At 38.2% G+C, this 13,903-nt stretch overlaps 1 protein-coding gene across 1 annotated transcript; it reads left to right on the top strand.

Moving 5' to 3' along the window:
• The first annotated feature begins 447 nt into the window (after positions 1-447).
• Positions 448-7,784, top strand: FGB (fibrinogen beta chain). The gene is made up of 9 exons (XM_036315205.1): positions 448-572; positions 802-825; positions 3,364-3,555; positions 4,088-4,271; positions 4,905-5,132; positions 5,645-5,758; positions 6,163-6,288; positions 6,498-6,783; positions 7,385-7,784. Exons 1-9 carry the CDS (start codon positions 510-512, stop codon positions 7,611-7,613), a joined length of 1,446 nt encoding a protein of 481 aa, XP_036171098.1. The 5' UTR covers positions 448-509; the 3' UTR covers positions 7,614-7,784.
• Positions 7,785-13,903: the final 6,119 nt, after the last annotated feature.

Genomic DNA, 13,903 nt, shown 5'->3' on the forward strand with positions numbered 1-13,903 from the left:
CACATGGTGATATAATATTATTATTGATTTTAATGGCTTCTTTTAAAACCGAATTACATGATTTCTTCAAAACATAAGCATTTATGCTATACCTTTAGTGAGCTCACAACGGTAGTGGATGCTTTGTGAGTAGGTCTAGTTGTGCTTGGATTAAAAATATTTTTCCTCACACTTTAATTTACAGGAAATGTGATACACATCTCTTTTAGGAATGTCCTAATTTCCCATCATATTGTCCAATTAAATGAATTGAAGAACTTTGGTATTTCTAAATTTGGTCAACAGAGAATAGTTGAATGACAAGTAAATAAGTCTTGCCGGGAAGATGTTGCTTAAGTGGTAAAATGGTTCAACCAACAAGTGTACAAAAAAATTAAATATTAACTAAGGAAGGTAACCATTTCTAAAGTCATACCCAACAGAGGATTCAGGTATATATAGATTGAAGAGCTCTCAGTTAAGTTCACAAGCAAAGGACGGTTTCTTGGAACTTCCAAAAATTTTAAATCATGAAACATCTATTACTGCTACTATTATGTGCTCTTGTAGTTCAGTCCTACTATAACTCTGAGGTGACTTTTTAAAATTTATTATTATATTATTACTAATATTATTAATGTAAAATAACAATCCTAATCATATGGAACATATATTTGAATGAGATTAAAGTCTATTTTAGTTATGAAATAGAACTATCAATCTCAGGGACCTATTTTATTTAAAGAATGTTACATAGTATTTCTTATATAAAAATGAAATAATAATTTCTTGTTTTCTGGTTTATCACTTTCATTTTCTCAGGAAGAAGATGACACCACAATTAAGGTAAGATGTGTTTTTCTCACTTGTTGTTATCCCAAGTACTATGAATTTTGTTTAGTTCTAGCAATTAATAATGATTTTACTTAGCATTTCAAAGATGTGGTCTCTCTGTCAGAGCTGGTCTGTTCTATCAGGAATTTTACTAAATTACTAAATTAGTAATTTTACTAAATTTACTAAATTAGTAATTTTACTAAATTACTAAATTAGTAATCTCACATTACTAAATTATGAGAACAAAAATCTGAAGATTTTGCAGACTATAAAATAACAAAAGAGAAGAATTTTAAAAGTAAAAAGCTGTGGTAGATAAGTTCTCTTTAATGAAGAAGGGTCATATATAACTCCTGAAATTGCTGGCTATTTGTGAATGAAAATTACAAATCAAATCTAAAAGTGGAATGATACATCAAGTGCAGTGATAGAAAATGAAATATTTTTCTTTTCAAATTAAAAATTTAAATAATAGGTAGCATTTATTGTTATTATTAATGATTATGAAACATATAGCCCAGATTTATTCATTTGTACATTTGCATATGTTTCCTAGTTTGATTTATTCATTTGTAGGACAGTTTTCCTCAAGTACTATCGTCGCTGATTTATTCCTGTAGGTTTGAAGATATAAAAAATGCAGAAATGCATTTAGGCAAATGAATACTTAAATAATTTTAATATCAAAATGGATCAAATTTCTCGTATATAACAGCATCGTCACACTAGAAAGAAAAGTACACAATGATGTTTAAACGACATGATTAATTTTGAATCATTTGTTGAATTGGAAGGGCATCTAAGTGATCTAATTATCAAACTGTACATACAAAAACATTCTTGTCTGGTTAATTGCATTACGTAAGAAAAGTGTCAAGAATTTGTAAAGTACTTGGCTAAGCATTTTGACGTTCTTGCTCACAAACTGATCCCTACAGAGACAGTTTACTAGTTTAGGTTTTCAAAATGGATTTTCTACTGTTAGTTATTTCAATAAGTGGTCTTCATAAACCTAAACACCCATAAATTTTAAAAATATTTTTTATTTCTTTTTCTCTATAAAGCTAGATCATCAATGCTACCTCTCTAATAGCACTATGAAATGAAAAGAAAGTATTTTTCCTTCTGTTATAAATTGATTTGCAATATATATAAATGAATTACATTTTATAAAATTCCTGATAGAACAGACCAGCTCTGACAGAGAGACCACATCTTTGAAATGCAATGTGTATATTTCCCCATACCTTCACACATTATTATTTTTATTGCCATCACACATAACAGATATTATAGTTTAAATCCAGAAATTAAGCAGGGGAATCAGGAACCAACCTGTCTGGATTGAAAGCCTAGCACTCGCCAACTAAATGTTAAATATAATAACTTAATGAGTAAATGACAGTAAAATTCCAAATAGAGTCAGTGAATGACTTCCAGGCTCACAAACTAACAAAAAATCTTAGTCTCTGTTACAAATCTTTTGCTAATTTGTAATTAAGCCTGAAAGGGTACAATAACTGGCCAAGAGTGTATGATAATATAGTTAATTCAAGTCAACCCTTTTTATATTGCAATGCATACTTTCCACTTCATTATCTTTTAATGTAATATTTTTTAAGTTAACAAATAATTTTAATCACAATGTACAAACCTTAAGAATAATTTTAAATATGAAAAAAGTCTTGTTATTTGATAAAGAAATCATGTAAGAAATTTCATCAGAATGGCTTATCAAATACTTTTGTTGATAGAAGATAGGAAGAAGATTGGGATTAGTAGTGGACAAGCCACTTAAACTATAATACCTATTATGTGTGATTGCAGTAAAAATAATAATGAATACTTACTTTATGCCAGGTATTCTTCTGAGGGTATCCTATGCAATGAATCATTTAAATCTTACAGATCTAACTACTATTATACCTATTTTACAGATAAGAAAGTGGGCACCAATAAAGTAACTTGCCCAAGATCTTATAGCTAGGAGTTAGTAGGGTCAAGCCAAGCAGTCTAGCTTCAGAGTGCCTTTTTCCTCTTCAGATATATTGGAGTCAAGGGTTGACTTATAAGGAATAAATCCATATTCCTTTAGGGTATTTTTATATAGGGTTATCCAAATTAATCATCAATTCATAAAAACTAAACATGGGGAAATGATTAATGATAATTATAGGAATTTAGTAATCCAAGTAGCTTGAGAATATTTATTCTTCCTGAAAATATAGATTTCTCAATATTTTGTGTCTTCCCATGTATAGATATCATGGATCTAAGATAATTACTATTCATAATATGATGCAGCTTTATTCTACAGCCTCTTTTTAAAAACTACCTGAAATACAGCAGCTTTTTGCACAGTTTTTCTTTCTGCTGTTACTGAAGAGACCTAAGCCACCTATTGATTTACCAACTAATGCAGCTGATGGACCTTAAGCAAGTCATCAGTTGTGTGATAACCTAAATTATAAAATGAGGATGTTGGAATCGTTACATCTCAAATCTTCTATAACACTCTACATTTTATTTCACCCTGTTTCTCTGCAGAGCGATATTGATGCCCGTGGTCACCGACCCCGTGATCGCGGGAGAGAAGAGGCTCCGAGCCTGAGACCTGTCCAACCTCCCATCAGTGGAAGTGGGTATCGTGCTCGTCCGGCCAAAGCACCTGCCGCACAAGGGCTAGTGGAAAGAAAACCCCCTGATGCTGGGGGCTGTCTTCATGGGGACGCAGACATGGTGAGTGCCCTGAGCTCTCCTGCATGAAAAGCCTCCATGTTCATCTTGGCTTCCTAATGTTGCATGGATCCATGTCGCCACTGTTGTTATTTTGTTTATTTTGGAAATAAATATAAAACATAAACAAATTGAGCCTTTGGTTGAGGATTTCTTTCTAGGGTTTTTTTGTTGGTGGTGGTGGTGGTTTTTTTTTTGTTGTTGTTGTTGTTTTTTTGGCCTGGGGCCAAGATTACAAATGAGGACACATGGGTGTTGCCTTTAACTGTGAATTTTGCCCATTTCATTTGTTTGGGTGAGAAAATTTTCAGTTATTTATTACATTTGTATTTACATGTATTTTGTGGTAAGGACTATTTTTAATCTTCATCGTAATAGGATGACAGCTCTTGAATTTCTAGTCTTATGTTAAGAAAAATCAAATGACAAGTTTGTATATTGGCGAATGATATCATTGACTTTTCACTGTGCTATTTTCACAAATATCTGTAACTCAAATTCTTCATATAATGCCTGATATTTTCACTGTTTGCAGGGAGTGTTGTGTCCTACAGGATGTCAGTTGCAAGAAACTTTGGTAAGACAAGAAAGAACAGTGAGAAACCAAGTAAATGAGTTAAATAACAATGTGGAGTCTATATCCAGCACCTCTTCTACCACCTTTAACTCTGTGAATTCACTCAAAGTGTTATGGGAAAATAAGCTGAGGCAAGTAAAAGGTATATATACTTGTGTTTTCTGTTCGATTCTGTTGAACGTTTGGGACTGTTAGATTGCCATGGGATTGCACGATTGTGAGAAGATGAACATGTCTGGTTAGCTGAAGCAGCATACACCATCCTTCAGTATGGGTCTGATTATCCTGAGGTTCTCACGTAGTCACCTTCATGTGCAACTTGTCAGACAAGCACAATTTTCATTCAGCAAGGATGACTTTCTATGAAAAATTTTTCTGTGCATCCTCATTTTTAGCCATAAGAAACTTGTGACTCAGAAAACAATATGCACAGAGTAAAAATTTAGCATTTATTTATTTAACATTTGCTGTCTGAAGGTCTAAATACTATTTTCTCCTATTTTTCCTCACCAAAGAAATAAACCACCTATTGTATTTATTTTTAAGCATATTTTTAGCTTACAGCTGCGCTAAGTTACTAAGAATATTTGTTAATTTGCATATGCCATGAGCCAAATAATTTTCCCCAAGTACAACTGCACATCATCATTGCCTGATGGTCGCTCAGTGTCCATTCATTTATTCTCAGAAAACTCAAACCACAATTGTATGCCTGAATACTTCCAGTTTCTCAGGAGACAATGTGAATCATTCCTACATAATTTCATTTTTCCAGAAAATGAAAATGTAGTACAGGAGTACACCTCAGATCTGGAAACACGCCGAGTATTTATAGATGAGTCCATGAATAGTAATATCCCGACCAACCTTCGTGTACTCCGTTCAATCCTGGAAAACTTGAGAAGCAAAATACAAAAATTAGAATCTGATGTGTCAGCTCAGATGGAATACTGCCGCGTCCCCTGCACTGTCAGTTGCAATATTCCTGTGGTGTCTGGAAAAGGTAACTGGTTAATAAACATATTTCTGGAGAGTTCCAGAAGAACTCACGCTCTCTAAAAATAAGGAAACTGATAAAAGCCCAGTGGATTTGCCCCACAGATCCACATCCCTAGTATGCTGTGGTCTGATGTAGCCTAACGTATTTGCAAGCTTTTGATGAGCTGGGTGTAGTGCAGGATGGTACTGGCTCCACATGTATATGAACCTTGCTTGAAGAGATGGCAGAACAGTGAATAGATGCAGGAGTTTCTTTCCTCCAGGTGTTCTGGCAGTTTATATCTGGCAGATATCCCAGGACACAAAAGGTAGAGAAGGGCTTTTTCATCTCCTTAGAAGATAGAACTCAAAACTGAGTTTGATTTTCAGTAAAAGGAAGATTCAATTTCTATAATACATTCTCAAAAGTCTAAAATAAAATATTTCTCAGGAACCTCTGTAATTATAAAGTTAGTGACTAAAGACCAAGTAACTATGTTGTAGTTCCCTGAATATGATGTTTCTTTATGGTTACAGAATGTGAGGAAATTGTCAGGAATGGAGGTGAAACATCTGAGCTGTATCTCATTCAGCCTCACACTTCTATCAAACCATATCGAGTATACTGTGACATGAACACTGAAGGTGGAGGTAAGTATTGGGTAGTTACTGATCTATTATTCTGTAATTATTTTGATAGCACAAAATACTAGCAAATAAAACCTAGCTTTAGCATAACCAACACTAGGCCATTTGATTTGGAATTCAATCTGACATTTTAAAAGTTATAAAAAAAATCTATGATTCACAATTTGGAGTAATATAAAGCACTTGTAGTTTTTAAAGATTTTAAGAGTTTTCTTCTTATATTTATTTCCTTATTTTATATATATATATATACATATATATGTGTGTATATATATATACATATATATATATTAAATATAAGTAGGGATAAAATAAATAGCCTAAGTATTCAGACATTTCCCTAAAAAGTGGCATTATTTATTGCTGTTTAATATGTGTTGTTTTTTCTTCCTTTCTTTGCCCCAAAGGGTGGACAGTAATTCAGAATCGTCAAGATGGTAGTGTTGACTTTGGCAGGAAATGGAATCCATATAAAGAAGGATTTGGTAATATTGCAACCAATGACGACGGGAAAAAATATTGTGGCCTACCAGGTAAAAAACTGAGAGTACAAAATAATATCATTCTACTTACAATGGTTTTTCTTTCATTTATAAAAACACAGTGTTGGGAATCTGTGTTTAGGCATTTTAGGAGGTTAAGAAGAATTTATGAAAAGAGTGTGAAAGATAAGGGAAGAAAGGCAGTTTTTAGTTTCTAAAGGTTGTGTTTTTGGTGAGATTTTCTTTTATTTTTCCTTTAGGTGAGTATTGGCTTGGCAATGATAAAATTAGCCAGCTTACCAACATGGGACCCACAGAACTTCTGATTGAAATGGAGGACTGGAAAGGAGCTAAGGTAAAGGCACGCTACGGAGGATTCACTATTCAGAACGAAGCCAGGAAGTATCAAATCTCAGTGGACAAATATAAGGGGACAGCTGGCAATGCCCTCATGGATGGAGCTTCTCAACTGGTGGGAGAAAACAAAACCATGACCATTCACAACAGCATGTTCTTCAGCACGTACGACAGAGACAATGATGGCTGGTATGTGTTGGGTTCTTCCCTCCTGCTGTAAAAGCCACCACGGATATTTTTACTTGGGATCATTAATGATAGCTAATGTTAATAACCCTCATTGCTTGGGTTGTTATCACATGTATCAGCCACTGACGTAAGCTCTTTCTGTACCGTCCTGATACGGTTGCCAGTATGATTCTCATTTGACAAATGAAGTTTTAGAGAGATTAAGTAACTTATCCCAAGTCACACAACTATTAAAGATAGAACTGGGATTAGAACACCCGTGCCTTCTGAATACTGACTGTTTAAATCCATTTTTATGTCTTTATATTTGAATGTATATATTGAAACTCTCATTTTGTTGTTCAGAGTTCTCTAATATTAAGGGATCTGAAATCTCTCATTTCAGTATAAAGTAACAAATGCAGGTGAATTTGTCACAGAGACCCAGTTCCCTCTCCCTTTTTTTGCCATAGGGCAGAGAAGGTCTTTGGTGTATTAGTGTGGCTTTATTTATAGAACTAAAGGAAAGGAGCACAGCACACAGCATCCTTTGTGGGTGTTTTGGATGGAATTAACTGGACAACTCTGTAGTTGTAATAACCCCAAACACATTTCTTTCCAGGGTAAATGCAGATCCCACGAAACAGTGCTCTAAAGAGGATGGTGGTGGATGGTGGTATAATAGATGTCATGCAGCCAATCCAAATGGCAGATACTACTGGGGTGGACAGTACAGCTGGGACATGGCAAAACACGGCACAGATGATGGAGTAGTCTGGATGAACTGGAAGGGATCCTGGTATTCAATGAAGAAGATGTCTATGAAGATCAGGCCCTTTTTCCCACAATAATAGTCCCCAAAACACAGATTTTTATTCTTCCGTGTGTAACAACATTTTTGTATACTATGTCATTGAAATGTTATTTCATACATTATATCCCTTTAAAACTGCCAAAAGGCTGTGAGTGTGACTTTTTGGAAAAAAGTATTTGGGATAAGTGATATTAAAATTAGGACACCATTTTCTTTTGTGCTCTTCATTTATATTGCTCACCAAGAAGCAACTAAAAGGACAGTTGTGGATAGTGGGTGCTCAGAATTTCAATTCCAGTTGATCATGAAAAGTTTCAAGTTAGGAAGAGGAATTTTCTATCCTTGTTGTAGAAAAACTATGAGGCAACCTAAAAGCTTATGTTTAAAAGTCCATTTGGAAAACTCTGTTTATTTATGTAAGGTCTGCCACAGAAAACTTTCAAAAAAAAAATTATCAACTAAGCTAGTCCCTGTTGCAATAAAGTACTGTTTTCTTATTTTGTAATCCACGTGGCCAATGACGTAGGCTTTGAACTTTTAGGAGGAGAGAAGCATTCACAATCTCAAATAGCTCATAAACTGGCACTGAACATTTGAAGATTCAAAATCTCACTGTCCCATGGAAAACCACTACTCTGTCAGCTAACTGGACTTTGGGATCAGAGTTCCCAAGAGGACAATTAGGATCAAGCCTTCACCATTTGGCTTCTTTTGGGGGGAAAATAGTAAGGTAGGAAGCAGTAGTTGATTTTTGTCCCTAATTAGGGGAAATTAGGCTTACTGGCCTCAATTTGATTTTGGTTTTTTACATAGCTACACCAGAACGAAAGTAGAAGTGGATTTTTGGTTTTTCTATGTCTCCATAAGAAATGAATGCATCAACTCAACTTTTCTTTAAAAAAATATATTTTACTGATTTTTTACAGAGAGGAAAAGAGAGGGATAGAGAGTTAGAAACATCGATGAGAGAGAAGCATCGATCAGCTGCCTCCTGCACATCCCCCACTGGGGGTGTGCCCACAACCAAGGTACATGCCCTTGACCGGAATCGAACCTGGGACCCTTCAGTCCCCAGGCCGATGCTCTATCCAGTGAGCCAAACCAGCCAGGCAACTCAACTTTTTTCCCCCTTCAATTGTCCCATCACTTTACTCCAACTGTCCTTGGCAACCCTATGACCATAGGCCCTCTTTTCCTTAGCTTAGCATAACTGCCATTGATTCTCATGGAAACTTATGGTCCTGAAGTTCATCCTCTTGACCGTTACATCTCAGCAAAGGTTGTTAAATCATGGAAATGTTGTCACACTCTTAATTCCTCACCAAATCCAACTTCAACTTTTAACCTGGCTTCCCTGCCATAGTTCTGTTCTACCCCTAGTTATAATGGTCTATTACTCCATTACCACATATATTGTCTTAACAAAAAATTCTGACCAAGTTACTTTCCTGCTTAATGTTATTTCCTTATTATCTAAATTTTAAGTCCAAATTCCATAACTGGGGGTGAAAATAGTCCCAGTACTGTCCTCCACCCCCACCCCACCCCCTTCCCTATCCATCTACATTCTTGTCATAGTGAATTTTTCACCATTCCAGGAAAGGTCAGGCCCTTTTACATGATGCCTTCATTGATAACAGTGTCTTTCCCCAATTCCTCTGGCAAATTGCTCTTTGTTTTCAAGCCTCACTTTAACTGCAATTTCTCTGTGGCACATACCTTCCTCCTCTACTGGTAATGAGCTCTTACTCATCTGTGATTCCATAATCATCAGTCTCTCAGAAAGGCTGATTTTCATAAATTTGGATTTGAAAACGATCTTGGGTAACCCTTATTAAAATATACAGAACCCATCCTATCTAATAAAAGGAAAACATGCAAATTGACCATAACCCTGACACCCTTCCCATTGGCTAATCAGCAGGTTATGCACATTAACTGCCAACCAAGATGGCGGCTGGCAGCCACGCAGCTGAAGCGAACAGGAGGCTTGCTTGCTCCAGTGACGGAGAAGCCAACGTTCCCGGCCTGCCGCTGCCAGCCTCTGAGCTGCACTCTAAGCAACTATGTTGCAATTATAGAAGCTAAACAAACTCTAGAGACCTGCTTTCAGCAAGCTTCTGCCTCAGAGCTTAGACCTGCTGTGATGGGAACAGAGTTTCAATTATAGAAGCCAAACAGACCCAGAAACCTGCTTTCAGCCCTCAGAGCTGGAGCCAGCTCTCAGCTCCAGTGACAGCTATAGAAGGTAAATAAATCCCAGAATAAAAAATAAAAGAAAAAAAGGAGAGGCTGGGAGCTTAATTTGCCCTCCAGTCTGAAAACAGCTCTCAGGCCCTCTCCCAGACTGGCCAGGAACCCCAGTGGGGACCCCCACCCTGAAGGGGGTGTGACCAGCTGCAAACAGCCTTCAGCCTGTCATCCAGGCTGGCCAGACACCCAAGCAGGACCCCCACCCTGATCCAGGACACTTTCAGGGCAAACCAGCCAGCCCCACCCATGCACCAGGCCTCTATCCTATACTACAGGCAGGGCGGGATGGCATGAGCTGCCATGTGGGCCCCATGTGCAGCCCTGGGCAGCGGGGCATAAGCCCCACCCCCAGCCGGGACCCCTATGTGCCACCTGAGCCCCCAGCCGGGACCCCCGTGCTGCCTAAGCCCCGCACTGCTAAGCCCCGCACTGCTAAGCCCCGCCCCCAGCTGGGACCCTATGACTAATGGAGAGCAGAAAAATGCCAGTGGGCCCTGGGTCACTGTGGTGATCCGGCCATCGGTAAGTAGAAAAGTGCGGCCTTAGGCAGCCTCTAGCTGGGTCTGATCCGGGAGCAGGAAAGCAAGCCCAGCTACGCCTTCTCCCTGGTCACCATGAGGTTCCAGGAGCAGGAAAGCAAGCCTGGCCTGCGGCAGCCCCAAACTTTGCCTGCTCCCCAGTTGCCATGGTGATCCGGGAGCAGGAAAGTAAGCCTGGCCTGAGGGCAGCCCCTAGCTGGGCCTGATCTGGGAGCAGGAAAGCAAGCCCGGCCTGCGGGCAACCCCCAGCTTCACCTTCTCCCTGGTCACCATGAGGTTCCAGGAGCAGGAAAGCAAGCCTGGCCTGCGGGCAGCCCCAAACTTTCCCTGCTCCCCGGTCGCCATGGGGATCTGGGAGCGGGAGAGCAAGCCCGGCCTGCGGGCAGCTCCAAGCTGGGCCTGCTCCCCGGTTGCCATGGAGACCTGGGAGCGGGAAAGCCCAGCTTGCAAGCAGCACCCCCATCGTGGCCATAAGTCAAGGGAGAGTACAACATGCAGTGGAGGCCAGGAGCCTGAGAAATCAACACAGAGGGACTCCTGCTCCAAGCCTCCATGGTGTGGCTGGGGGCAGGCCCCCAGCAGACACACACACACACACACACACACACGGGACACCTGCTCCAATCCTCTGCTGCCAGACTGTGGCCAGCAGTAGGACATCCACTGAGGGCTCCCGGACTGTGAGAGGGGCAGGCTGGGCTGAGGGAACCACACCCCCCAGTGCACAAATTTCGTGCACCAGGCCTCTAGTTTTCCAATAAAGGCTCAGACAGAAATTCAATATGCAAAATATTGAAAGTAGGCCTGTTGTATAAGGGCTAACTGTAGCAAAAGCCTACTGAATCCTGGATGGCAGGTGGCAAGAGCTCAATAAAAGGGCAGTGTCCCTCAGCCCCTGTATACACCCACAGAGGATCTAAAGAATTCCTAGAACTTAAAGCAAAGCCATAAAAATTTTAAAAATATATTTTTATTGATTTCAGAGAGGAAGGTAGGGGGAGAGAGAGTTAAAAACATCAATGATGAGAATCATTGATCTGCTGCCTCCTGCATGCCCCCTACTGGGGATCGAGCCCACAATCCAGGCATCTGCCCTTGACTGGAATTGAACCAGGACCCTTCAGTCCATAGGCCAATGTTTTATCCACTGAACCAAACCATCTAGGGAAAAGCCACAGATTTTGTAGTAGGTAATCTGATGGTCAATTCTCAGTTAACGTACAAGTTGCAGGAGCACAGAGACCACTTTTGGGTAATATGTACTATCTAGATCTCTAGAAAGAATAAGCCTTCTTAAGATATCATTTGCTGCCGTAACCGGTTTGGCTCAGTGGATAGAGCATTGGCCTGTGGACTCAAGGGTCCCCGGTTTGATTCCAGTCAAGGGCATGTAGCTGGGTTGCGGGCACATCCCCAGTGGGGGGTGTGCAGGAGGCAGCTGATCCATGTTTCCCTCTCACTGATGTTTCTGACTCTCTAACTTTCTAACTTTCTAACCCTCTAACTCTCTAACCCTCTTCCTTCCTCTCTGTAAAAAATCAATAAAATATATATTTTTTAAAAAAGATATCATTTGCTAAGAAATGCCACATATGTGATAATTGCCCTTTCAAGCATCACAATTTTGAATATAATAAAAAGGGAGTGTCCCCTACTTAGAATATATAACAGTTTCTAAAAAGATGAACTTGCCTTTTTTGAAGATAATGAAAAAAGATGAATTGAAAATCACTAATCCCACACTATGGTATGAGAAGTATAATGTATTTTATTACATAATTAAGACTGAAAGTATGTAACAAACTATAAAAAATATCTGTGCTTGGGATGTAGACTTCCAGTTCCTCTGCATTCAGGAATCAAGAAAAACAGCTCACCAATGTACCAAAGGAATTGCCCCACATGGGGCAGAAGTGTGGATGATGTGATGTGACCCCAGTCAACTGGCATTTCCGTTTAAGCATTAACACCAAATATTATGTACGCTGATGGAGAAAACCTGCAGAGCTTATTTAAAATACAATTTTCCTTGTATACGCCTTGTATACACATCAGTCTTTACATGGGAAGAACCTAAGAGTCTGTATTTTAAAATTAATGTCCCCACGAGATTCTGACCTCTGGCTGAATTTTGGAACAACTGATCCAGGCTACATTTGCATTTACCTGAGGCTCCCGTTTTTCTTATCTAGCACTTTTTTTTCACTCATACGGTGGCCTCGAGACAGTATGTAGAGCAAGTGATCATCTTTGAAATTACTGTGACTTCACTGGTGACCACTGTCTATGTTGAAGATTTGACTGGCGTTTAACCACATGATCTCCAAATGCTGGAACCACTATTTCTACTCCGGTGCCCCCTCAGCCTCAGATGATTCTCCAGGTTGGACTATTAGATTTTTTAAGGCATAGATGCTATCTACCATTTTTACATAGAGCTGAAATTAATGTCTGAATTCCATCCCTCTGCCCACTGAGGCTAGTGATTTCAGGGTCCCTCTTGAGGTTCCTGGAGCTCAACTCCACACCAAGTCGCAGTGTATTGGTGCATAATTATGGCTAACCCTATCAAATGTAATTATTTATGTTTATTTCAACAACACAAATATGGTTTTAGATCATGAAAGCAGTGCATATTATTTGCAAAAATTTGGGAAATATAGAAAAAATAGAACAATCAGGAACATGATATTACCCTCTGTTTATTCAAGTATTTCATTTTCTAAGTGATTAGAATGGGAGAGACATATGCTTATAATTTCAACACTAATAGAGAAGCAGCTAATATTTTGGTTTATGTTTGTCTTGTTTTCCTGTACATATTTTAGTACCTGAATTTATCACATTGTGTCATGGAAATTTTTCCATGTTATTTCATATTTTCTATAATATGCTTTTAATGACCATATAATATTCCATCATGTGAATGCACTCTAATTTTTTGAAAAAAACTTTATCATTTGACATTTAGATTTTTTGAACTTTTTCTAATAAAGATAATACTGAAGTTAGCACCTTTGACCTTTAGACATACACACACACACACACACACACACATACACATACACACATATATGTATAATATATAATAAATATTATTGTCTATTTCCTTCTGGAAGCAGAATTTCTAAAGAAAATATGTGTTTTGGCATTCAAATAACTCTCCAGAAAAATAATATCAATTTATCTTTGGCACTCAGAATTTGTTTTGTTTTTTTTCTCCCTCACTAATGCTAAATGTTATGATTAAAATATTGACAATTGCTTTAATTTTCATATTTTAATTACTAGTGCAAGTAAGAGATTTTAATATGTTTAATGATCATTTGTCTATCTTCTTTTGAGAATTATCTTTTATGTCCTTTCCTCAACTGTATACTGGCATAATCATCTTTTATATGAAGTCTTAATCATTCTTTTTGTATATAAGATAGCAATCAGTAACATGATATTACCCTCTGCTTATTTAAGTATTTTATTTCCTACGTGATTAGACTGGGATAGTCATATGCTTATGCAACAAGTGTTAACTGGC

This window comes from Myotis myotis, unplaced genomic scaffold, assembly GCF_014108235.1.
Source record: "Myotis myotis isolate mMyoMyo1 unplaced genomic scaffold, mMyoMyo1.p scaffold_m19_p_6, whole genome shotgun sequence".
In the NCBI taxonomy this organism is placed as follows: domain Eukaryota; kingdom Metazoa; phylum Chordata; class Mammalia; order Chiroptera; family Vespertilionidae; genus Myotis; species Myotis myotis.